Raw genomic sequence first — 26267 nt, forward strand, 5'->3', positions numbered from 1 at the left:
ACTCCTCTTAAGTGGTTTATTTTATTCCCACCAAACTTTTTCAACATGATGAAAATACATTAAAGAAGCATAAATGTGAATATCTATTGAATATCTCTAATTGTTTTGCTATGGCGAGGGATTAAAGTCATGTAAAAAAAAATAAACACTAAAAGCCTCATATCTTCTAAAAATTTAATTATACACCATTTATTTCTAGATAAAATTATACAAATATCAGAACTAAACCCATTTTATTCTTGTTTTCAATTTAAGAATAATGTACAAGTTTAAAAACAGCCAGGATGCACTATTCAGTTAAAAAATAAATATATCAAATAATACATAGGGCTATACTGCCCTCTTGTGTTCAAAATCAGGTAGGCCTGTTGTATTTAAATATAGGTAGCTGCTATGTGACTCCGAGAATTTTTTCTCACCGGTTATTTGACGTGTAACACCGGGGGCTTTTATATCGCTAACTTAAAAGTGAAAGTAAAGTAAGGACATTTATAGTGGTGGCGCTCACAGTGCGCTCGAATGAATTTCTATGGAAGTAGAAATGAAAAAACGTTCGCTCTGTTTTGCTCGCTCGTCGCCATGGACGCGCACCGTAATGAATGCCACTGCAGCCGCATACTTTTTAGTGTCACTTTAAAATTAGTGCAATATCGGGGGCCAATTGCTTGAATTGTGAGTTCAATAGTCTATTATTTTTCACGGAAAACACAACAACAAAAGAGTACAATGATAGATTCGCTTAAATAGGCGCTTTTACATAAAATAGCCTATTCCGTCATCATCTTTTCAGTCAGCTCTTCACTCTCGTGATTAATGAAATTTGACTCCTGTTGCTGATATTTGCTGCAACTTTCGTTCTGCTCACAATTTAGTAAGCAAACACGCTTCAAATGTGTTTTTATTTTATTTTTGTGTGTATATATGTATGTATATATATATATATAGCTTATGTTTCAAATATGAGTTAATTAACAATCGTTTGAAAGAATGATACTTTTAAACATATCACTAAGCCGTCATTAGGTGTCGCCAGGCGACCGTCTTAATGAGCGAGTCATTGATTCATTTGTTCGAACGATTCGTTCGAACGGCTGAGTCATTCATGAATGAGACAGATTATGGATTGGTCATTGAATCTTTGAGTCAACCGATTCGTTCAAAATGCTGAATCATTCAGTAATGAGAAAACACGTTGCTGTGAGATGCTCGATTGTTCTGCTGTGATCTTTGTTTAACTAGTTTCACTGCTGAAACAGAAAAAAGTCAATATTGCATATAAAATGTAAGTGATTTGACTTGTGTGTGTGTCTGTGTGTGTGTGTGTGTGTGTGTGTGTGTGTGTGTGTGTGTGTGTGTGTGTGTGTGTGTGTGTGTGTGTGTGTGTGTGTGTGTGTGTGTGTGTATGATTGTGTCTGTTACTTTTTGGATATATATCTTTTTATATAAAAAAAAATAGGCATACAACCCATATATTTTAAATGTATTGTTTGCTTTAAATTACATTAAGATTTGTATGTTTGGTAATTGAACCTGAATGAATTTTAAATGAATGTGCTATATTTCAGAGTTTTCCTTAAAATTTGACCTAACACTACCTTTATTCTCATCTGAATGATAGATTATTTATTTCTGTATAAAATAAAAAAGAGATTTTGGTTGGGTGACAGTTGTAGTTTACAGTTTGACAAAAGCACAATGTTGTGTTTTATTGCGATTGTTCACAAATATAAGTAAACACTTATGAGATAGATGTTTATGGATTGATTGGTCATTGAATCTTTGAGTCAACCGATTCGTTCAAAATGCTGAATCATTCAGTAATGAGAACGCGTTGCTGTGAGATGCGCGATGGTTCTGCTGTGATCTTTGTTTAACTATTTTCGCTGCTGAAACAGAAAAAAAGTCAATATTGCATCTAAAATGTAAGTGATTTGACTTGTGTGTGTGTGTGTGTGATTGTGTGTGTGATTGTGTCTGTTACAGTGATAAGAGTTTAACCCTTGTTAAACTTTAGACCTTGTCTTTTTGGATATATATCTTTTTATATTAAAAAATAGTCATACAACCCATATATTTTAAATGTATTGTTTGCTTTAAATTACATTAAGATTGTATGTTTGGTAATCGAACCTAAATGAATTTTACATGAATGTGCTATATTTCAGATCATATATTTGTTTTCCTTAAAATTTGAACTAACACTAACTTTATTCTCATCTGAATGATAGATTATTTATTTCTGTATAAAATAAAAACACCTTTGATTTTTCTTTTTTAATCAATGTAGAATGTGTAACTGAAAAAATAAACAGATTAGGGCTCTGTTTGATGACAAGAAATGAAAACCAATGCGATATGATGAATGTCCAAAAGATGGCTCCCACAGACTGTTTTTAAATAGGATTGTTTGATATTTTTTGCTTTTAAACTGTGTGTGTGTGTGTGTGTGTAAGAGATTTTGGTTGGGTGACAGTTGTAGTTTACAGTTTGACAAGAGTTTATAGTTTGACAAAAGCACAATGTTGTGTTTTATTGCGAGTGTACACAAATATAAGTAAACACTTTGCAGTTTGAATAATGTCCTGTATGAACAAAAGGACGGAGTATGTCTTTATGTCTACATTGTTCAATTACGCCACACACACACACACACACACACAAACACTATTTTTCTAATCAGATCAGGCAAGTAATATTCTGTCTTGTCTCTTAAAAAAACAATATATATATATTTATGTATATATATATATATATATATATATATATATATATATATATATATATGTGTGTGTGTGTGTGTATATATATATATAAATATAGCTGCGAGCAGCGTGAAAGGGCCAAAGCCGGCGGCACCGCCACCCCGGTTATAGCGCCACCAACTGGCAGCAGGAAGTCTGTCACTTTCAAAAAGCTTTGAAATCACCTGATTGCTTCAAACTTCACTACTATGATGTAAACACACGGCAGATGTAGACCTGGATGTAGACCTGACCTTTCAGAAGGTTGCTCTCGCATACTTTGTGGTTGACATGTGCCCTCAATGCACACTTTTGCAGAGCCCACACTGATACAAGCTCTACAGCACACTTCTTTTCGACAGTCAAAGCAGGGTTACGTTTTTGCACGTCGTGCACAATAACCCTAAAGGCACCAGGGTGGCGGTGCCACCGGCTTTATATATATATATATATATATATATATATATATATATATATATATATAAATATAGCTGCGAGCAGCGATGAAGGGCCAAAGCCGGTGGTACCGCCACCCCGGTGCCTTTAGGTAACTAAAGGCACCGGGGTTGCGGTGCCACCGGCTTGGGCCCGTAATCGCTGCTCGCAGCTATATTTATTATTATTATTATTATTTTATCGACTATTCGGGCACTTTTGGGGCTCTTAACGTGCACGAAAACTCTTGAAACTTTGCACACTGGTCAGAACCCGCGGCCATCAGGGCCGGGCTGAAGCTGGTACCCGGGCGTGGCAGGGGGGCTCGACAGCGCCCCCTGGAACGGGGTCCGAAAACTTGGTCCATAAATCAAACACGCTTCCATGTAATAATATGAAACTCGGTACACATATAGATCTCATCGGTTCATATATCCTTTGTACTTTTACTTTTTACCCCAGCCCAACAGGAAGTCGGCTATTATGGTTTGTTTGGAAGCGTATGCCCCTGGAATTCGATATACTCCTCCTAGAGAATTCAACCAATCGCAAGGAAACTCGGTCAGCATGATGTCAAGACATTGAGGATGAAAAATTGCCAGGGGATTTTTCATATCTCGAACGGTTTGGCCGTGGCGAGGAAACAAATTTATGGCGAATAATGGAAACAGGAAGTGTGTTATAACTTCTGCATACATTAACTGATCTTGATGAAACTTCAACAGTATGTTCGCTGTAAGAGGCCGATCACATGGATGTGACTATTGTGAGTCAAAGTTATAGCGCCACCAACTGGCAGCAGGAAGTGTGTCACTTTCTAAATGCTTTTGACAAAAGTGGGGGGGTTAGTTTTATCTACAGTTACAAAACCCAGCGTGTATATTCTTCTCCTCAAGCCAAACAACTTTCTAATTTAAAGTAATTAGCTCCGACCCTCAGAAAGTCAGATATTGTGGTTTGAATAGGGTCATTTTCTCTCTCTCTCTCTCTGAGCCAATATGGCAAGCCGCTTTAACATTTAATCATTTTAACCTACTAGTCTCTATTTTCATGCTACTAGTACTTATTTTTAGATACTAGTATCTATTCCATTAAGTACTGGTACTTATTCATTAGCGACTAGTGCTTATTCTTTAGTACTAGTGCCTATTCTTTAGATACTAGTGCTTATTCTTTAGATATTCTTTTGAATACGTATTAGTAGCTAATGAATAAGTACTGGTATCTATTTAATAGGTACTAGTATCTAATGACTTAGTACTAGTATTTATTGAATAAATACTAGTATCTATTAATAGGTACTAGTATCTAAAAGGTCATTTTCTCTTTCTCTCTCTCTGAGCCAATATGGCAAGCCGTTTTAACATTTAATCATTTTAACCTACTAGTCTCTATTTTCATGCTACTAGTACTTATTTTTTAGATACTAGTATCTATTCCATTAAGTACTAGTACTTATTCATTAGCGACTAGTGCTTATTCTGTTTAGAATATTCAAAGTGCTTATTCAATTTTTTTGCTTATTTATATTTTCAGAGCAGAAAATCCGATTTTTCTGCTTATTCAATATTGCATCTAAAAATGTAAGTGACTTGACGTGTGTGTGTGTGTGTGTGAGAGAGAGAGATGTGTCTGTTACAGTGACAAGAGTTTAACCCTTTAAGGCCTTGTCTTTTTGGATATATATTTTTTTTATTTAAAAAAATGTGCATACAACCCATATATTTTAAATGTATCGTTTGCTTTAAATTAAATTAAGATTGTATGTTTGGTAATTGAACCTAAATAAATTTTAAATTAATGTGCTATATTTCAGATCAATATATTTGTTTTCCTTCATTTTAATCAACACTAACTTTTAGGGCTGCAACAACGAATCGATTAAATCGATTAAAATCGATTTTTGAAAGAGTTGGCAACGAATTACATAATCGATTCGTTGCATCGCGCGACACGGAAATGTTTGAGTATAAAAAAAAAATTGGAGTTGAGCGCGGAGCACTGTCGCTCAATCGCGGAGCGAGCGCGAGAGAGACCGAGTGTGTCCGAGATCGCGCGCACGAGAGAGAGAGAGACCGAGTGTGTCCGAGATCGCGCGCACGAGAGAGAGAGAGACCGAGTGTGTCCGAGATCCCGCGCACGAGAGAGAGAGAGAGAGAGAGAGAGAGAGAGAGAGAGAGACCGAGTGTGTCCGAGATCGCGCGCACGAGAGAGAGAGACCGAGTGTGTCCGAGATCGCGCGCACGAGAGAGAGAGACCGAGTGTGTCCGAGCATTGGTAATTTGGTACATACTACAGTAATATATAATTAGGCCTACTATATAAGATATAAATAAAAATAACAATTACATTCTTACCACTGAATTAGCTGACTGTGATTTGAATCAGATAGACAGACGATGAAAACAGTTTCTTTTCTGTCCAAATAGCCTACCACTACAAGGGCAGGGGAATATTTTTTCCACAATTTGCAGCACTGATTTTTTCGATCTTTACTCTAATGACTCAGAGAAACACTATACGTATATAAACAAAATACCTTACACACCATAGGAGATGGTCAATCCATTGTATTTGTTTTTAAAATATTATTTAATATTGTATTTATATTTTATATACATTGTATTTATAATTAATATTAGGATAGACTACAGATATTATCTTCTCTTATAATTATTATTATTGCTATTATTATTACCTATTATAGGTAATATTAAAATAGTTGCATTTGCTTGTTAAAAAATGTCAAACATTTTGTTAAAGATTATAACATCTTTGACTAAAACAAAACACAAGTTTGTGAGTGTGTGCATGTAGAGAACAAGTTCTGACGTTCAAACAAATCCTGTTAAGTTTTCTGATTGGTATTTTTCTTTATTTTTTATCAATTATTTATTGTTCTGACAGCAGCTCACTTTATTTTTAAAAAGCATATATTATTTGGCAGATGTAAAGCATACATGTGTATGTTTTTGGTTAGTCTATTTTTTTGCACTGGACTTTTTTTCACGGTGAATTTGCACTGTCAGTTCTGTTTTTTAATAAAGGATTGGAAATTAATGCTTTTTTTTATTATCCGATTCATCGATTAATCGTAAAAATAATCGACAGATTAATCGATTATTAAAATAATCGTTAGTTGCAGCCCTACTAACTTTATTCTCATCTGAATTATAAAGAATTTATTTCTGTATAAAATAAAAAATCCCGAATAATCCAGACCAACCAGAGCGCACTATTTCTACAACATCATCAGTGCTGAAGCGAAACTACCAGAGCCGTTCGGCAGATAGCAAGCAGATATTTTGTGTCACGTCGTGCACAATAACCCTAAAGGCACCAGGGTGGCGGTGCCACCGGCTTTATATATATATATATATATATATATATAAATATAGCTGCGAGCAGCGATGAAGGGCCCAAGCCGGCGGCACCGCCACCCTGGTGCCTTTAGGTAACTAAAGGCACCGGGGTTGCGGTGCCACCGGCTTGGGCCCGTAATCGCTGCTCGCAGCTATATTTATTATTATTATTATTATTTTATCGACTATTCGGGCACTTTTGGGGCTCTTAACGTGCACGAAAACTCTTGAAACTTTGCACACTGGTCAGAACCCGCGGCCATCAGGGCCGGGCTGAAGCTGGTACCCGGGCGTGGCAGGGGGGCTCGACAGCGCCCCCTGGAACGGGGTCCGAAAACTTGGTCCATAAATCAAACACGCTTCCATGTAATAATATGAAACTCGGTACACATATAGATCTCATCGGTTCATATATCCTTTGTACTTTTACTTTTTACCCCAGCCCAACAGGAAGTCGGCTATTATGGTTTGTTTGGAAGCGTATGCCCCTGGAATTCGATATACTCCTCCTAGAGAATTCAACCAATCGCAAGGAAACTCGGTCAGCATGATGTCAAGACATTGAGGATGAAAAATTGCCAGGGGATTTTTCATATCTCGAACGGTTTGGCCGTGGCGAGGAAACAAATTTATGGCGAATAATGGAAACAGGAAGTGTGTTATAACTTCTGCATACATTAACTGATCTTGATGAAACTTCAACAGTATGTTCGTTGTAAGAGGCCGATCACATGGATGTGACTATTGTGAGTCAAAGTTATAGCGCCACCAACTGGCAGCAGGAAGTGTGTCACTTTCTAAATGCTTTTGACAAAAGTGGGGGGGTTAGTTTTATCTACAGTTACAAAACTCAGCGTGTATATTCTTCTCCTCAAGCCAAACAACTTTCTAATTTAAAGTAATTAGCTCCGACCCTCAGAAAGTCAGATATTGTGGTTTGAATAGGGTCATTTTCTCTCTCTCTCTCTCTGAGCCAATATGGCAAGCCGCTTTAACATTTAATCATTTTAACCTACTAGTCTCTATTTTCATGCTACTAGTACTTATTTTTAGATACTAGTATCTATTCCATTAAGTACTGGTACTTATTCATTAGCGACTAGTGCTTATTCTTTAGTACTAGTGCCTATTCTTTAGATACTAGTGCTTATTCTTTAGATATTCTTTTGAATACGTATTAGTAGCTAATGAATAAGTACTGGTATCTATTTAATAGGTACTAGTATCTAATGACTTAGTACTAGTATTTATTGAATAAATACTAGTATCTATTAATAGGTAATAGTATCTAAAAGGTCATTTTCTCTTTCTCTCTCTCTGAGCCAATATGGCAAGCCGTTTTAACATTTAATCATTTTAACCAACTAGTCTCTATTTTCATGCTACTAGTACTTATTTTTTAGATACTAGTATCTATTCCATTAAGTACTAGTACTTATTCATTAGCGACTAGTGCTTATTCTGTTTAGAATATTCAAAGTGCTTATTCAATTTTTTTGCTTATTTATATTTTCAGAGCAGAAAATCCGATTTTTCTGCTTATTCAATATTGCATCTAAAAATGTAAGTGACTTGACGTGTGTGTGTGTGTGTGTGTGAGAGAGAGAGAGAGATGTGTCTGTTACAGTGACAAGAGTTTAACCCTTTAAGGCCTTGTCTTTTTGGATATATTTTTTTTATTAAAAAAAATGTGCATACAACCCATATATTTTAAATGTATTGTTTGCTTTAAATTAAATTAAGATTGTATGTTTGGTAATTGAACCTAAATAAATTTTAAATTAATGTGCTATATTTCAGATCAATATATTTGTTTTCCTTCATTTTAATCAACACTAACTTTATTCTCATCTGAATTATAAAGAATTTATTTCTGTATAAAATAAAAAATCCCGAATAATCCAGACCAACCAGAGCGCACTATTTCTACAACATCATCAGTGCTGAAGCGAAACTACCAGAGCCGTTCGGCAGATAGCAAGCAGATATTTTGTGTCACGTCGTGCACAATAACCCTAAAGGCACCAGGGTGGCGGTGCCACCGGCTTTATATATATATATATATATATATATATATATATATATAAATATAGCTGCGAGCAGCGATGAAGGGCCCAAGCCGGCGGCACCGCCACCCTGGTGCCTTTAGGTAACTAAAGGCACCGGGGTTGCGGTGCCACCGGCTTGGGCCCGTAATCGCTGCTCGCAGCTATATTTATTATTATTATTACAAATGTGTTAAAGCTTTTGTAATCATATTACATAGTTGTGCTAGGTATGCTGTAGTCAATATATGCTTTCTCTTGTGAGCTTTTGGGGATTTTATCTTTTCTTTTAGCATGGTACAATAAAACCTGTAGCTTAGTCAGATAAGTCAGATAAATACCTTAAACAAGTTTAGTGTTTTGTTTTTCCTTCATATTTAAAATATTTAAAATATTTTGATTGTTTAATTAAACTTGTAGGGTCATAAAAAACATCCATCCAGACATGGCCACTACTGTATATAATGATGCTCTTATATTTCTAGCATATTATATGTTTGGCAACAGTTCTTCTAACCCTGGACTCTGGACTCAGGTGTCAATTCATGTGTGAAAATGATTCTTTATGCTCCTCACAAACATTCTTTCACAATTTGATCCTGATGAATCTTGACATTGTCATCCTGGAATAAAGCTATGATGTGTCTTCCTACATGGTTGATTAAGAAATGAAAAGCTACACACTCCATCAATTAGGGTTAGAAGAACAGTTGCCAAACATATAACATGCTAGAAACATAATAATCTCTGCAATAATTATCCATAAGCATTTGCCTATTTAAATCCAAACAGTGACTTTATTTTTTTGGACCAGGCAGTGTATATATTTGTGCATCATTTCTAATCAAGCTGTAGACAAATAATTTGACAAAAAGTGTGAAAATATTATTTGTGTGCATTTAGGACAGACTGCTAGCGAAAGGAGAAAGACGACACCCATGTTTTTTATTTTCACTTTAATTCCACCACAGAATGCTACTGAAACATGGTGGAAATATGGGGGGGGGGGGGGGGGGGGGTGAGAGACAAAAATGACTGAATTCTTCTGTGATGCATGTACTGTATATCTACTATTGGCCATTGTTAGTGAACAAATTAAAAAGTGAAAAGGTACAAGTGAAAAGCATGTTTTAAAAGTTTAATTTCTGGGAAAAAACAATTTAATGGTTGGAGAGCCATTGGACAATGGCTGCTTATGAGAATGGAAGAGTGTGTGAGTATTTTACCTTAAGCACAGCTATGACAGAGGAAGGGTAACTCAGTCCCACCATGTTAGAAGTTCGGCGGTACATTCTGTTAGAACGAGATAAACACATCAAGTGAAAGCGGCAGCACAGACTGCAGGCACTCCAAACACAATGCCATAATCTTCACCTTTAAAATGACAAAACATCAAATGTAGAGGACAACCTGCACTTTCTTTAAGTAAATGCTTTGTCACAGCAATTTAAATGTGCAGTGTTGCCTGAAGTGCATTAGAATTTAATGAAATGATGCTAACGGATAGACGGGGGGAGAGAGAGAGAGAGAGAGAGAGAGAGAGGGGCAGAGTGACTGTACTTATTCAGACTTGTCAAAAAGATGATGTATGTATATGCATACGCTGACTCACATTAAGCTCAATGCATAGATTTATAATAATTTCACTAAAGACTTTAATGCTGCCTGGCGAGGAAATAAATAGCCTTAAAGAGGATGCAGACTGATTTATGAACACTGGAAGATTTATGGTTTATAAACTGCTTCGTGTTCTTGGTTAAAAAAAAAAAAAAAAAAAAGCTAAATGTATTTATTTTCTAGTTTCAATATTATTAACTAAAACTATTAAAATAAAGCTGAAAACAACATTAGATGAAACACTTAAAATGTTTACCTTGGCAATTAAAAGAAATAGTACTGAAGTACTAAAATGACTAAAACTGAAATAAAAATCATTTAAACCGAATATATATATATATATAAAATTTGAAAAGCAACAAAAGCACATCAAAAAAAATAACTGATATAATATAATTTTTTATAAAATATAAAAATAAAAAAGCTAATTCAAAATATTAATAAATATTATAATAGCATGTCCTTTGATCCTTTCAAATGGAAGAGACATCCAAAATAAGAGTTCAAAATGTGACATTACAACATACACTTATGTCTACATGTTAGACAAATCATATTGGAGGCTGTTTACATAGAAGTTGTAAAGGTAGAATAGCAAAATTATTTAAATTGCAAGGGTCAAAGAAAAGGAAAACTAAGGGAGATTTTCTTTCATTTAAAAATGCGAATAGCTTCTACAGTGCTAGGATAGTTTTAGCACACTGCTTTGTGGTTAACCCCACCTCTCCACAAATATCCCAGCCTGCACTGCGTGTACGATGCTGCGGAATCGTGGCTTCTCTTCTGTCCGTCGCATCATCAGCCCCATCTGTCGTGTGAAGGTGGAGGCCAGCCAATCACGGACCTCTGATGGCACAGAATCTGATTGGATGTCGCTGAGCTCATCCTCAGTATCGACCAATCGCCTTAGAAAAAAAGGGAGAGAGAGAAAGATACTTTAAATGTCATCACCACTTACACTTAAAATATCAACTGTGACAGGTAATTGTTGTGCATATAAGAAGGATAAACGACTATTTATACTTAAATCTAAACTGTGAGTGAAGCCAAGACCCACTGGTTAAATCCATAACTCATCCGCATAATTATGGTAATACCACAGTATGTTCCCTTTAAGTGCAGCAGAACGTGTCTAGTAAATAAAGAAGAAGCTTAAGGTATAAATATTTGCATTGGAATGGCACTGGATTGACTTTTAAAAACATCTTCGCAGTAACTGTGCCATAAACATCTGTGTATCTAGACATAAGCTCTTATGATGGATTTAAAGCCCACACCCGTCATAAATCACACAGCGAATATGAATCTGACCAGACCGGACTGGGGGTCTCTGTGGTTTGGCAAGTGAGAGGGTGTGTCATAATCCCGGGCCGCGATGACGTCCCAGTTACATAATTCCATAAGCTTTTATCATGTCTTTTCTGGCATCTAGATATTCACAGCTGCTATTCTTCACTCTGCTCATCAGAATCAAAAGATATCAGTGGTACTTGAGCGGTGTGATGGAGGGCTTCATCCCCCCGCAGAGACGTTAAATACTATCACTGAGCGGGAATGAAATGCCACTGATAAGGAGGAGTTTTTTGGCTCGTTTCAAACTGCAGGTGTTCGTTTATGTTCTCTCAATAAAGCTATCAGCATGCTCTCATATCCACACATCCCGATGAAAGCATATCCGGGTGCCATTTCAACCCAAAAGAAACTAATTATATTTTGTGAATGCGCGTTGTGACATTATTTTGATTAAAACACACTCTTACCTGCCAAAATCTCTTGTAATGCTTTTGTTTTTGTTTTTTTGTAATTAAATGTTTCCCATTGTGATTCTCATTACTGGAAAATCCTAGAATGTTTTAAATTAAAGCCAGCATAAATGAAAAGCAGTACAACAAGTATGAAAAAATAAAATACAACAAATAAACAAGTAAATAAACAAGTAAATAAACAAGTAAATAAGTAAATTAATTTATATATATATATATATATAATGAATCTGTTTGGATAGGATATATATATATATATATATATATATATATATATATATATATACACACACACAGTATATATAAATTACATTATTATTAATGTACATGTGCAGTAATGGCTAAAAGTGATGTCCGGAGGGGATATTTGTTTTTTATATGATCCTACAAGTTGATTACACTATCAAAAAATTCAATATTTTAAGTATGAAGGAAAGACAAAAAGTTCACAGGAAAAAGCATTTACAACATAATCAGTAATTAATATTTTGTTGGTTCTCTCTTGTTTTTGCATGTGTTCATAATTTCTTTGCATGTCAGCCTGGCCAAAAATGATGCCCGCACAATTCGGCATGTTTCATTGCATTATCACAAATAAAACAATTGACTTCAAGCACAACTACGCAATATGCAAACAAAATATTTAATGATATTTTAATAAAGGGTGAAGATGACAATTTTCCTAGGCATGACATCACTTTTGGCCACTAATGTAGATTGCTTGATTGTTAATGAATGTACCGTATTTTTTTATATATTGTGCTTAAATAAGAGTAAATATGCGGACATAAAAAAAAAATTGGCCTAAATAAGCTTCAAACTATTTCGTGGTCACATTCAACCAGAGAATAGCTTAAAAACCCTCACATATACCCTTATGATATAATGAAGGTATCAAATGTCAATACCACAGTGCTTGGATCACATGGACTGTTTGATTATCATATTCATATAGCATGGCATTTTGCATGGCACATCAAAGGTACTGTAAATCAAAAGCATACCAAGATATTGCCATTTTGGCAATGTTAAAAATAGGCAAATCATTGCCCAAGCAAATATTTAAATCCTTAAAAAAATGTAAAGGTAATTCTGAAGGACAAAGCAGTAGCGTTGACCCCTGTGACCCCCTCAAATGGCCACTCACTCAATCTAAGCATCTTGGGAATGAAGCACACAGATCTTTAACTGCTAATTGAATTGACCTCTATCAGCATGATTAAATTGCTTTAAGCTCCATTAGACTGATCCTAGACCAATTTTACAATCTTCCCTTTACAATGACTCCACTTAGGGATAGTGTGGAAAAGCTGGATTAGCATCTGACATGGAAAGACTGAATAATGCGCTGTTACGGCTTTGTGAGCAATGCAGTGGGGTCAAAGATTTTGACGAGAATAGAAAACAGCCTGGAGATTAATATTCATTGTAAATGGACCATGCAGTTAGTATGCAACTGATGGATGTCATGAAACAACACGAGAATAGGAATATGTCAGGAAAATGTTATTTTTTCCATTCCTAGCTAATTTTAAATGTATGAGTTTCAACTTGTTTATAATTTCAAGTCAATTGGCAGTGGCTATATTTCAAAATTTGGCAACGGAGAGTGGTCGAGTAAAATAACAGTGTAAACACCATACTTTACCTTGTTTCCTCAATATAGACTGATTCCAAAACAGTGGCAGCATATTCCAGGTTTTTCTTTAGGTCTACGAGAGACGCCTCTCCCCTCTCCAACTGTTTTATCAAACATCGTAATCTGGAAAACAAGCACACAACAAACACAACTGAATGGCTGTTTATTTTCCAAAGCAATTATCTGAGAGCACAGGCCAACGTCAGCGTGACAAACGCAGCATTTAATTCTGCAAAACAGAGATCAATATTACATTTACATAAACTGTATATATATATATATATATATATATATATATATATATAATTTAGGTACTAAAATATATAATTTCAGGTACTGACCACTACCATTTGTGGTCAGTAAGATTTTTGGGGGGATGCAGTATATTGATCAAAAGTTACAGTTAAACCATTTGTAATAATAAAGTACATTATTTCAATCAAATAAATGTCGCCATAGTTTATCTTACCGACCCCAAACTTTTGAATGGTGGTGTATACACAAAATCTAGATTATAGTATACTGACAGAATACTTTATTTATTATAGATGTTCAAAAGTGTCTGCAGAAGCTCATCTTTGTAAGACTCTAAGCTTGATTAATTGAGCTTTTAAAGACGATTGATTAACTAAAGCTGTTAGTCTTATCAAATCCATCTTCAATATCCCACTTCCAGGCAAGACTTTCAAACCAAACCACTCAAATGCTCTCCGGTCCTTGATATGTTTGTTAAAACAATTAGAATGTCTGAGGAAATTTTAATGAGGGGGAAGCTATATCAATAAATAATGGTGAAATTATTGTAACATTTTATTTTGATGGTCCCCTTTGAACATTCTGTTGACTATAAGTAACTTTGCACCTACATGTCAACTAACTCTAGAGTATTAGTAGACCGTCTGTTTAATAACTGTTAACACTTTGTTTTGATGCTCCCCCAACACATATTCTACTGTCTAGAAGTAACTTGGCAAATACATGTCAACTTATTCTACTAACCCTAACCCTACCAGTCTTAAATGCTCTACTAACATTAATGAAAGTTAGTAGACATGCAGATGCAATGTTACTTATAGTCAAAATAATATCTAAAGGGGACCAAATAAAGTGTTACCAAATTATTTGTTGAAGTGGAATTACCAGTGACAAATGGTTATCATTTTTAATAATAGTCCTTGAGTCACAACATGAGAGGTCAGATTATTGAAATGACACAATGCTGTTGGGTGCTAAAAGGTCACAGATTCAATCGAGTCATTGGTTTCAGATTTGTGCACATAGTTCACAGATAGTTGACTTGCCGCTATGCAGTTGAAACATTACCTCAGTGATTTGGTCTATTGGTCCTATAGGGGCTGCTAGGTACTTACTAGTAATTTCCCACAGGGTAACTGGCACATTTGCACTAATATATCTGACATTCATATGTTAAATTTGTATCTTAATGTGACAGCAGCACAAAATCCAGCTGGGTCCCACCTGTGTCCATCGGCACAGGTAGTGTTTTCTGAAAGTGATTTCACACCAGTAAGAGGTGGGCGGCTGTCACGAAGACAATCACACAGTGTGACGGTGTGCCATTGATGCTTTAGGGTCAATGCAATCACACGGAAAGATTAACATTTTCCACTCAACATTTTGACAGCTGCCTGCAGATAAAAAGAAGAACCCGATCCCCAACAGCCCTGTTCATCTCAGCACCTGATCTCAAAACACACTCATAGGCCTCAATCAAACACAACACCACTAGTTTAGCATGTAATACGAAACCCCCCCACTAACATCTCAACTTGTCAAACCAGAAGACAACTTTATTGCTCAGAGGTTCCTTGAATGAGGTCTTTCTTAGGACTTTTTCTCCTAAGTCTCTTTATTTAATTGTATTGCTGTCTAGGAAAAACAGTTGTAATATTAAAAAGATTTCATTTGTGATTTGTATATGGAGTTTATTTTACACAGTTGGTTATTTTCTGCATGCAAATTGTTATAGAAAGATTTAAGATGAACGTAACAGGCTTGCGTTCGAGATCCAGGGAGATGATGCTGTCCATCAGAAGCACGGCAACAATAGCCGTCTTTAACGCTCCACACACAAAGCTCGTTTCTGCCGGGATTGATAGATGTCTCAAGACGTGTGGGTGGAACATGACGTTTGATTGGTTGAACACAGCTGTCCATGTCAGCGGATGCCAATCAAGTTAAGCAAAGCAAAATCATTTCATGAAAAATTCTGCTGATTATGTTTTGCCTTGGGAGAACAACTGCAGCTTCACCTCATACACGCTGCAAGACATGCAAAAACTGTACAAAGCCTGGATAAAATCCTGTTCATTCATATCCATTTAATTATTTTGTTTATTCTCCCTTACAAAGTCAGTCCTGCTGGAACAAAGTCTGAGATTGTCATTTAGATGTTTCCAGAAGGCATGTGGAAACATCTAAATTAACAGATTTTGTTAAAATCAAAATCATTATTTTTTGCCAAGCCTGACTACATTAGAATCTACAAACTATAAGAAACAGCTGAAGACACGCTCCTTCTCCAAGCACTTAAACTACTACCATAAATCAAAGAAAAGTCCTAAATTCTGTAAAACAAAATTTAGCAGTAATAATGTCCCTGAATTGAACTTGAGATAACTCAAATATCCAAGTATCCAACTCAACTATCCCCGATTTATCTGGTTGAGAACTCAATTATATAAGTTGTCACCTACCATAGATATATACACTAGATGTCACCTTGGCTACGGCAGTTCATTGGAACGAATGCATCAATAGAGCCGCCATAATGGAACAGGGGAGCTCCTCCTCTTTAATGCATAAGTGTCAATGTAGGCAAAGGTCTAACGGAAATAAAATCACCATAAATCGTCATGAATGCGATTTTCTAGTTTTTTTGGTTCGTTCCAATGGTCAGACATGTATTTATCATCGAGTCCACAGAAAGAAAAAAAACATTTCTTAGTTCAGATTTCGTTCGTGTGAACATCCATACGCAGCACAAAAGTCCGAAAATCCATGAATTCGAAGTACAGGCTACTTCCTATGACAAGACCCCTGTTCCAAGATGGCGGCGGTTTTGACGCATGCTTAGAACCCCAAGGCAAGATCTAGTGTAAATATCTATGACCTACTACAACTTCACATTTCAAGTTGACTAAACTTAATTTTAGGCAGTATGAACACTTACTTTGTTTAAGTTGAAAAAAAAAATTGTAGAAGCTACTAACAAAGCTATTTACATTCATTAATTTAGCAGACGCTGTAATCGAAAGCAACTTACAGTACAAATGAGGCAATTTGTCATAACAGCCAACAATATTCAAATAACACAAAGTCAAAATTATTTACAGTTCTGTATAGGAGAAAAGAGGTAAAATGTTAACAAATATTTAAAGGAGAACAGCTTCAAAAATCAGGCTTATAGCTTAAATTTGACAAATTGAATTTTAACAGATTCATTTTTTTTCAGATTTTCGCTGAATACATCTACAGTAATAAAACTAGAAGAGTTCAGTGCATCATTGCCTTGGCCGGTTGTAAACTACATGCACAATACAATGTGATATAATACAAACAAGCAATGTTGAATTTCATACTTAAAATTAAACAATTCTTGTTAGACAAAAAGTAGTTTTTTTTTCCTGGAAAAGCTATTGTCACACTAGTTAGAGAAGCCTTACCCCAAACTTAATAAGAAATCCATCTTGATAACAAAATGGGTTTTACCAACAAAACATGTAGCTGCTTAAGGTCACAACTACTGTTTTTTGTAAAGACTGTGCTGTATAGTGTTGATAAAAACAGATGTTTGCATGCTAAAGTCTGCTGGGATGCTCAACGAGGCTAAAGTCAGCTGGCAAGACCTAACAGTCAGCATGAGAATAATTATTTTAAACATCAACCCCCTTCATCCATCATACGAGCTTTTATGGCTGTGGAAAAGAGGTTTCTGCCAGAGAGAGGTTAGTTCATAGCGTGGCTTCCATTTTGAACAACGAATGATCCAGCAGGCTATAAATTCAGTCTCCCAATGCAAAGCCACCACTCACACTGACTGCTTATGAGATATTCATGCAGAAGTGCTCAAGTGCTTTGAGGCAGGCAATGTTTCAGGCTAATGAATCTCCAATTGAATTTGCGTCAATGGGAGAGGGAAATTGACAGATGCTGCAGGTTTGGGCTGTTGTAAATACTGAGTGTTTTCCAGAAATTTCGGAAGATATCATCAATATCATAACCTGTTAACTTGTCACCTCCCTTTTTGAGCATCAATCTGAACTTAAATGGTAATAATAAATAATTAATAAATGCTTTGTAACACAGACCATGGTTTACAGAGAAGTGAAAGCACTTGGAAAAAAAGTCAGAGAAGTTTAGGTTTACTGTAAAGCAAATGTACTGAACTAAACAATGTATTTTATACAACATATATTTTACAAAATAACTTGTACTCTAAAATCAAAGCCATATCTAACCAAGTTGTGTTCCAAATTTGAAGTTGATATCACAAAAATTGAGACAGCTAAAATAATTTAAAGTACCATTTCCATAGTAATGCAATGTCTAATTTCAAAATGGTTTCAACATGATGAATGTTGTGAGCTTAAGCTTTCGAATGATACCTAATTTAGTATGATCACTAAAATACACTCACTAAAGTTCTCGATATCTATACCCTGACTTCGAGACCGGTTCCTGAACGATACTTTGTTCGATACCAATTTTATGAAATCCGTTTTAACAAGATTACATTACATATTAACCCCCCCCCCACCCCCCCCCCCCCCCCCCCCAAAAAAAAATTTTTTTCTTCTTTTTGTTGACTTTTTTATAGACTCAAATGGCGCTTTTCCACTACACAGTACCAGCTTGACTCGACTCGACTCGACTCGGCTCGCCTTTGTTTGGTTTTCCACTGTGTAAAAGCTGTACCTGTACCTGCTTTCGGGTACTTCTTTTTGTATCACCTCCGGCGAGGTTCTGAGCGAGCTGAGGCGATACTAAAATGTGACGTGAAAACAATAATGACTGCTGATTGGTCAGAGAGAATCGTCACTATTCACATCATTGCACGCGCCAGATGGAGTATCCAGAATAACCCCGCCATTTTTAAATAGTTTGGCCAGAGATAGTTACTAAACTTACTACTATTATTATGGCAACTCGGAAGAATACGCCGTGGTCAAACGAGGAGGTGCAGACTTTCCTTTGTTTGGTTGCCGAAGAGAGGATCCAGCGAGAGCTTGATGGGGCAACGAGGAACGAAAATAAGATTACGTCACGGCAGTTTCCTGCGGCGTCGCTATGACGACAGGGTACTATTTGTGGCGGTACTGTCTGCAATGGAAAACGGAGCGAAAAGCGAGTCGAGTCGAGTCGGTACTGGTAATGGAAAAGCAGCAAAAGACTCATATTATAGGTTGTTGGGGGCCGGAATATTTGCCTCGCACTCAAGCGTACTCATAAAGCTTGAGGCAAAGCACTGGCAAAAGTAGCCTAATGATTATGAATGTGTCTGGAAAAATAGCAAGGAGACATTTTAATTGTTTATTAATAAACAAGTGTTTTCTGAGTCAGTGTTGGCTGCAAAGATGAAGTTGACGTTGCTGACTCGTCATCTCCGCAGTATAATGAACGCGTGCCGCCTATAGAGAGAAATGCAGCTTTCATTTGGATTACATAATCAGAGAGTATTTGTTTTTGATTCGAATTGGTTAATTTAAAAGTAGACATTTCAAGCTAGACATTTCTATATGCCTAATTGCCTATTTATCATGTCTGTGAGGCAAGTAGCCAAAGTTTCGGTTCATTTATGTGACGTGCTCCAGTACTTCTTGTAGTCGAAAACGGAGCAACTTTCTGCTCTTAAGATTATTCCGTGCTCCGTCAAGTGCTTCATCGGATTTGACGTGTTGCCGGTCTTGGCAGCAATTATCTTGTCACAAATATTGCATCGCACGCTGTTGGCATCAGATCTGGTACCGAACGACAAGGCATTTTTTGAAGGTATCGAGGCAATTCGTTCGGTCCCTAAAAAGAATCAAACTTGATACCCAGCCCTAATTATCACAACAGTCTCATTCAATGGTGCAAATCAAGTTACATGCTAAAGTTTTATACTTACTGCTATGACTATGTTCAAATCCCCAACCCTAAATACTGTATGAGCAATACTAATCGCAAACTGCACTAACTAGAATGCAGGGGACAACTAAACTAAGATTTTGGTTTGATGTAAACTGCAGGCATCATAAGACCCCTTTCAAGCTTTGTTTAATCCTTGACCAGTTATTTTTCTTCCTGGAAACAGTTTCAAATGCAGAGAAAATGTACTGGCCAAACAGTCCAACAGCTTATTAGAGCGTCCCTGATCTCTGAGCGGGGCAGAAGAGGGCAGAGCGACAGGCACCACACAGAGATTAAAAACACGCAGACACACCGCTAACACTAATGCAGATTTCTACGCAGATGTGTGTATCCATGTGGAAATCACATATGGCATTATGGCAGTTTATAATCCTGCATGATTTAAAGAGTCAATCTATGATAAGTGATACAAACATGTACACTTGATCCCACATAATAATAATAAAGAATTAATAAAAACACTAACAACTAGGCTAGACGTATTTGGTTACTTCTTTTAGATTACGCAACAGGGGAAAATACATACCGTATACAATAAAAAATATAATAACGTAATGTACTATAAAATAAAAACATTATAATTAATTATAATAAGTATTATAATATAACATATAGGCCTATAGTAAATATTGTCAAGAATTAGTAAACGTGAATTTTAAGGACTTAAACAACACTGAAAAAAAAACACTAAAAGTATTGTTTAATAATTTCCCTGAGTATTTATATAAAATAAAAGGTTTAATAAAATGGCTGTATAATTTGTTCGATGTCTGTTCAAATTCAAAACGTTTCATAAAGAGATCGTAAAACTAATCCATATGAATTGAGCGTTGAATTGATCAGCAAAGAAACAGAAGCTCAACCGAACCTGCTTGATGTGCGAGAACAAACCTTTTGCGGAAGCTCAAACGTGCTGCGTAACACGAGAATGAACCTCATTGGTTCTTGCAGAAGCTCAAACGTGCTGCGTAACACGAGAATGAACCTCATTGGTTCTTGCAGAAGCTCAAACGTGCTGCGTAACACGAGAATGAACCTCATTGGTTCTTGCAGAAGCTCAAACGTGCTGCGTAACACGAGAATGAACCTCATTGGTTCTTGCAGAAGCTCAAACGTGCTGCGTAACACGAGAATGAACCTCATTGGTTCTTGCTGAAGCTCAAACGTGCTGCATAACACGAGAATGAAGCTCATTGGTTCTTGCTGAAGCTCAAACGTGCTGCGTAACACGAGAATGAACCTCATTGGTTCTTGCTGAAGCTCAAACGTGCTGCGTAACACGAGAATGAACCTCATTGGTACTTGCTGAAGCTCAAACGTGCTGCGTAACACGAGAATGAACCTCATTGGTACTTGCTGAAGCTCAAACGTGCTGCGTAACACGAGAATGAACCTCATTGGTTCTTGCTGAAGCTCAAACGTGCTGCGTAACACGAGAATTAACCTCATTGGTTCTTGCTGAAGCTCAAACGTGCTGCGTAACACAAGAATGAACCTCATTGGTTCTTGCTGAAGCTCAAACGTGCTGCGTAACACGAGAATGAACCTCATTGGTTCTTGCTGAAGCTCAAACGTGCTGCGTAACACGAGAATGAACCTCATTGGTTCTTGCTGAAGCTCAAACGTGGTGCGTAACACGAGAATGAACCTCATTGGTTCTTGCTGAAGCTCAAACGTGCTGCGTAACACGAGAATGAACCTCATTGGTAATGAACCTCATTGGTTCTTGCTGAAGCTCAAACGTGCTGCGTAACACGAGAATGAACCTCATTGGTTCTTGCTGAAGCTCAAACGTGCTGCGTAACACGAGAATGAACCTCATTGGTTCTTGCTGAAGCTCAAACGTGCTGCGTAACACGAGAATGAACCTCATTAGTTCTTGCTGAAGCTCAAACGTGCTGCGTAACACGAGAATGAACCTCATTGGTAATGAACCTCATTGGTTCTTGCTGAAGCTCAAACGTGCTGCGTAACACGAGAATGAACCTCATTGGTTCTTGCTAAAGCTCAAACGTGCTGCGTAACACGAGAATAAACCTCATTGGTTCTTGCAGAAGCTCAAACGTGCTGCGTAACACAAGAATGAACCTCATTGGTTCTTGCTGAAGCTCAAACGTGCTGCGTAACACGAGAATGAACCTCATTGGATCTTGCTAAAGCTCAAACGTGCTGCGTAACACGAGAATGAACCTCATTGGTTCTTGCTGAAGCTCAAACGTGCTGCGTAACACGAGAATGAACCTCATTAGTTCTTGCTGAAGCTCAAACGTGCTGCGTAACACGAGAATGAACCTCATTGGTTCTTGCAGAAGCTCAAACGTGCTGCGTAACACAAGAATGAACCTCATTGGTTCTTGCAGAAGCTCAAACGTGCTGCGTAACACGAGAATGAACCTCATTAGTTCTTGCAGAAGCTCAAACGTGCTGCGTAACACAAGAATGAACCTTATTGGTTCTTGCTGAAGCTCAAACGTGCTGCGTAACACGAGAATGAACCTCATTAGTTCTTGCAGAAGCTCAAACGTGCTGCGTAACACGAGAATGAACCTCATTGGTTCTTGCTGAAGCTCAAACGTGCTGCGTAACACAAGAATGAACCTCATTGGTTCTTGCAGAAGCTCAAACGTGCTGCGTAACACAAAATGAACATCATTGGTTCTTGCTGAAGCTCAAACGTGCTGCGTAACACGAGAATGAACCTCATTAGTTCTTGCAGAAGCTCAAACGTGCTGCGTAACACAAGAATGAACCTCATTGGTTCTTGCAGAAGCTCAAACGTGCTGCGTAACACGAGAAAGAACCTCATTGGTTCTTGCTGAAGCTCAAACGTGCTGCGTAACACGAGAATGAACCTCATTGGTTCTTGCTGAAGCTCAAACGTGCTGCGTAACACGAGAATGAACATCATTGGTTCTTGCTGAAGCTCAAACGTGCTGCGTAACACGAGAATGAACCTCATTGGTTCTTGCTGAAGCTCAAACGTGCTGCGTAACACAAGAATGAACCTCATTGGTTCTTGCTGAAGCTCAAACGTGCTGCGTAACACGAGAGTGAACCTCATTGGTTCTTGCAGAAGCTTAAACGTGCTGCGTAACACGAGATTGAACCTCATTGGTTCTTGCTGAAGCTCAAACGTGCTGCGTAACACGAGAATGAACCTCATTGGTTCTTGCTGAAGCTCAAACGTGCTGCGTAACACGAGATTGAACCTCATTGGTTCTTGCTGAAGCTCAAACGTGCTGCGTAACACGAGAATGAACCTCATTGGCCCTTGCAGAAGCTCAAACGTGCTGCGTAACACGAGAATGAACCTCATTGGTCCTTGCAGAAGCTCAAACGTGCTGCGTAACACGAGAATGAACCTCATTGGTCCTTGCAGAAGCTCAAACGTACTGCGTAACAAGAGAATGAACCTCATTGGTCCTTGCAGAAGCTCAAATGTGCTGCGTAACACGAGATTGAACCTCATTGGTTCTTGCTGAAGCTCAAACGTGCTGCGTAACACGAGAATGAACCTCATTGGTCCTTGCAGAAGCTCAAACGTGCTGCGTAACACGAGATTGAACCTCATTGGTTCTTGCTGAAGCTCAAACGTGCTGCGTAACACGAGAATGAACCTCATTGGTCCTTGCTGAAGCTCAAACGTGCTGCGTAACATGAGAATGAACCTCATTGGTTCTTGCTGAAGCTCAAACGTGCTGCGTAACACGAGAATGAACCTCATTGGTTCTTACAGAAGCTCAAACGTGCTGCGTAACACGAGAATGAACCTCATTGGTTCTTGCAGAAGCTCAAACGTGCTGCGTAACACGAGATTGAACCTCATTGGTTCTTGCTGAAGCTCAAACGTGCTACGTAACACGAGAATGAACCTCATTGGTCCTTGCTGAAGCTCAAACGTGCTGGGTAACACGAGAATGAACCTCATTGGTTCTTGCTGAAGCTCAAACGTGCTGCGTAACACGAGAATGAACCTCATTGGTTCTTGCTGAAGCTCAAATGTGGTGCGTAACACGAGAATGAACCTCATTGGTTCTTGCTGAAGCTCAAACGTGCTGCGTAACACGAGAATGAACCTCATTGGTTCTTGCAGAAGCTCAAACGTGCTGCGTAACACGAGAATGAACCTCATTGGTTCTTGCTGAAGCTCAAACGTGCTGCGTAACACGAGAATGAACCTCATTGGTTCTTGCTGAAGCTCAAACGTGGTGCGTAACACGAGAATGAACCTCATTGGTTCTTGCTGAAGCTCAAACGTGCTGCGTAACACGAGAATGAACCTCATTGGTTCTTGCAGAAGCTCAAACGTGCTGCGTAACACGAGAATGAACCTCATTGGTTCTTGCTGAAGCTCAAACGTGCTGCGTAACACGAGAATGAACCTCATTGGTTCTTGCAGAAGCTCAAACGTGCTGCGTAACACGAGAATGAACCTCATTGGTTCTTGCTGAAGCTCAAACGTGCTGCGTAACACGAGAATGAACCTCATTGGTTCTTGCTGAAGCTCAAACGTGCTGCGTAACACGAGAATGAACCTCATTGGTTCTTGCTGAAGCTCAAACGTGCTGCGTAACACGAGAATGAACCTCATTGGTTCTTGCTGAAGCTCAAACGTGCTGCGTAACACGAGAATGAACCTCATTGGTTCTTGCTGAAGCTCAAACGTGCTGCGTAACACGAGAATGAACCTCATTGGTTCTTGCAGAAGCTCAAACGTGCTGCGTAACACGAGAATGAACCTCATTGGTTCTTGCTGAAGCTCAAACGTGCTGCGTAACACGAGATTGAACCTCATTGGTCCTTGCAGAAGCTCAAACGTGCTGCGTAACACGAGAATGAACCTCATTGGTTCTTGCGTAAGCTCAAACGTGCTGCGTAACACGAGAATGAACCTCATTGGTTCTTGCAGAAGCTCAAACGTGCTGCGTAACACGAGAATGAACCTCATTGGTTCTTGCTGAAGCTCAAACGTGCTGCGTAACACGAGATTGAACCTCATTGGTTCTTGCAGAAGCTCAAACGTGCTGCGTAACACGAGAATGAACCTCATTGGTTCTTGCAGAAGCTCAAACGTGCTGCGTAACACGAGATTGAACCTCATTGGTTCTTGCTGAAGCTCAAACGTGCTACGTAACACGAGAATGAACCTCATTGGTCCTTGCTGAAGCTCAAACGTGCTGGGTAACACGAGAATGAACCTCATTGGTTCTTGCTGAAGCTCAAACGTGCTGCGTAACACGAGAATGAACCTCATTGGTTCTTGCTGAAGCTCAAACGTGGTGCGTAACACGAGAATGAACCTCATTGGTTCTTGCTGAAGCTCAAACGTGCTGCGTAACACGAGAATGAACCTCATTGGTTCTTGCAGAAGCTCAAACGTGCTGCGTAACACGAGAATGAACCTCATTGGTTCTTGCTGAAGCTCAAACGTGCTGCGTAACACGAGAATGAACCTCATTGGTTCTTGCTGAAGCTCAAACGTGGTGCGTAACACGAGAATGAACCTCATTGGTTCTTGCTGAAGCTCAAACGTGCTGCGTAACACGAGAATGAACCTCATTGGTTCTTGCAGAAGCTCAAACGTGCTGCGTAACACGAGAATGAACCTCATTGGTTCTTGTTGAAGCTCAAACGTGCTGCGTAACACGAGAATGAACCTCATTGGTTCTTGCAGAAGCTCAAACGTGCTGCGTAACACGAGAATGAACCTCATTGGTCCTTGCAGAAGCTCAAACGTGCTGCGTAACACAAGAATGAACCTCATTGGTTCTTGCGTAAGCTCAAACGTGCTGCGTAACACGAGAATGAACCTCATTGGTTCTTGCTGAAGCTCAAACGTGCTGCGTAAAACAAGAATGAACCTCATTGGTTCTTGCTGAAGTTCAAACGTGCTGCGTAACACAAGAATGAACCTCATTGGTTCTTGCTGAAGCTCAAACGTGCTGCGTAACACGAGAATGAACCTCATTGGTTCTTGCAGAAGCTCAAACGTGCTGCGTAATACGAGAATGAACCTCATTGGTTCTTGCAGAAGCTCAAACGTGCTGCGTAACACGAGAATTAACCTCATTGGTTCTTGCTGAAGCTCAAACGTGCTGCATAATACGAGAATGAACCTCATTGGTTCTTGCTGAAGCTCAAACGTGCTGCGTAATACGAAAATGAACCTCATTGGTTCTTGCTGAAGCTCAAACGTGCTGCGTAACACAAGAATGAACCTCATTGGTTCTTGCTGAAGCTCAAACGTGCTGCGTAACATGAGAATGAACCTCATTGGTTCTTGCTGAAGCTCAAACGTGCTGCGTAACACAAGAATGAACCTCATTGGTTCTTGCTGAAGCTCAAACGTGCTGCGTAACACGAGAATGAACCTCATTGGCTCTTGCTGAAGCTCAAACGTGCTGCGTAACACGAGAATGAACAATGATTGGTTCTTCTCACACGGCAAGTAAACATGCTTGAGCTTCCGTTTACCACAACTGATTTGTGTGTTGATGAATGTTTATAGGTGA

The 26267-nt window shown here is 38.2% G+C and overlaps 1 protein-coding gene across 5 annotated transcripts in view; it reads right to left on the bottom strand.

The window, feature by feature from the left end:
* Positions 1 to 26267, bottom strand: part of pde1cb (phosphodiesterase 1C, calmodulin-dependent b) — a 139231-nt gene that overhangs the window by 41893 nt on the left and 71071 nt on the right. For all 5 annotated transcript variants that reach the window (XM_056253422.1, XM_056253421.1, XM_056253424.1 and 2 more), the window contains 3 exons: positions 13612 to 13725; positions 10923 to 11105; positions 9810 to 9876 (listed from right to left, as the gene is read on the bottom strand). In XM_056253422.1, the coding sequence (XP_056109397.1) occupies positions 9810 to 9876; positions 10923 to 11105; positions 13612 to 13725 (364 nt within the window). The remainder of the gene's footprint in view (positions 1 to 9809; positions 9877 to 10922; positions 11106 to 13611; positions 13726 to 26267) is intronic.

The sequence above is a fragment of the Rhinichthys klamathensis genome, unplaced genomic scaffold (genome assembly GCF_029890125.1).
Source record: "Rhinichthys klamathensis goyatoka isolate OS25496 unplaced genomic scaffold, OSU_Roscu_1.1 h1tg000105l_1, whole genome shotgun sequence".
NCBI classification, from domain to species: domain Eukaryota; kingdom Metazoa; phylum Chordata; class Actinopteri; order Cypriniformes; family Leuciscidae; genus Rhinichthys; species Rhinichthys klamathensis.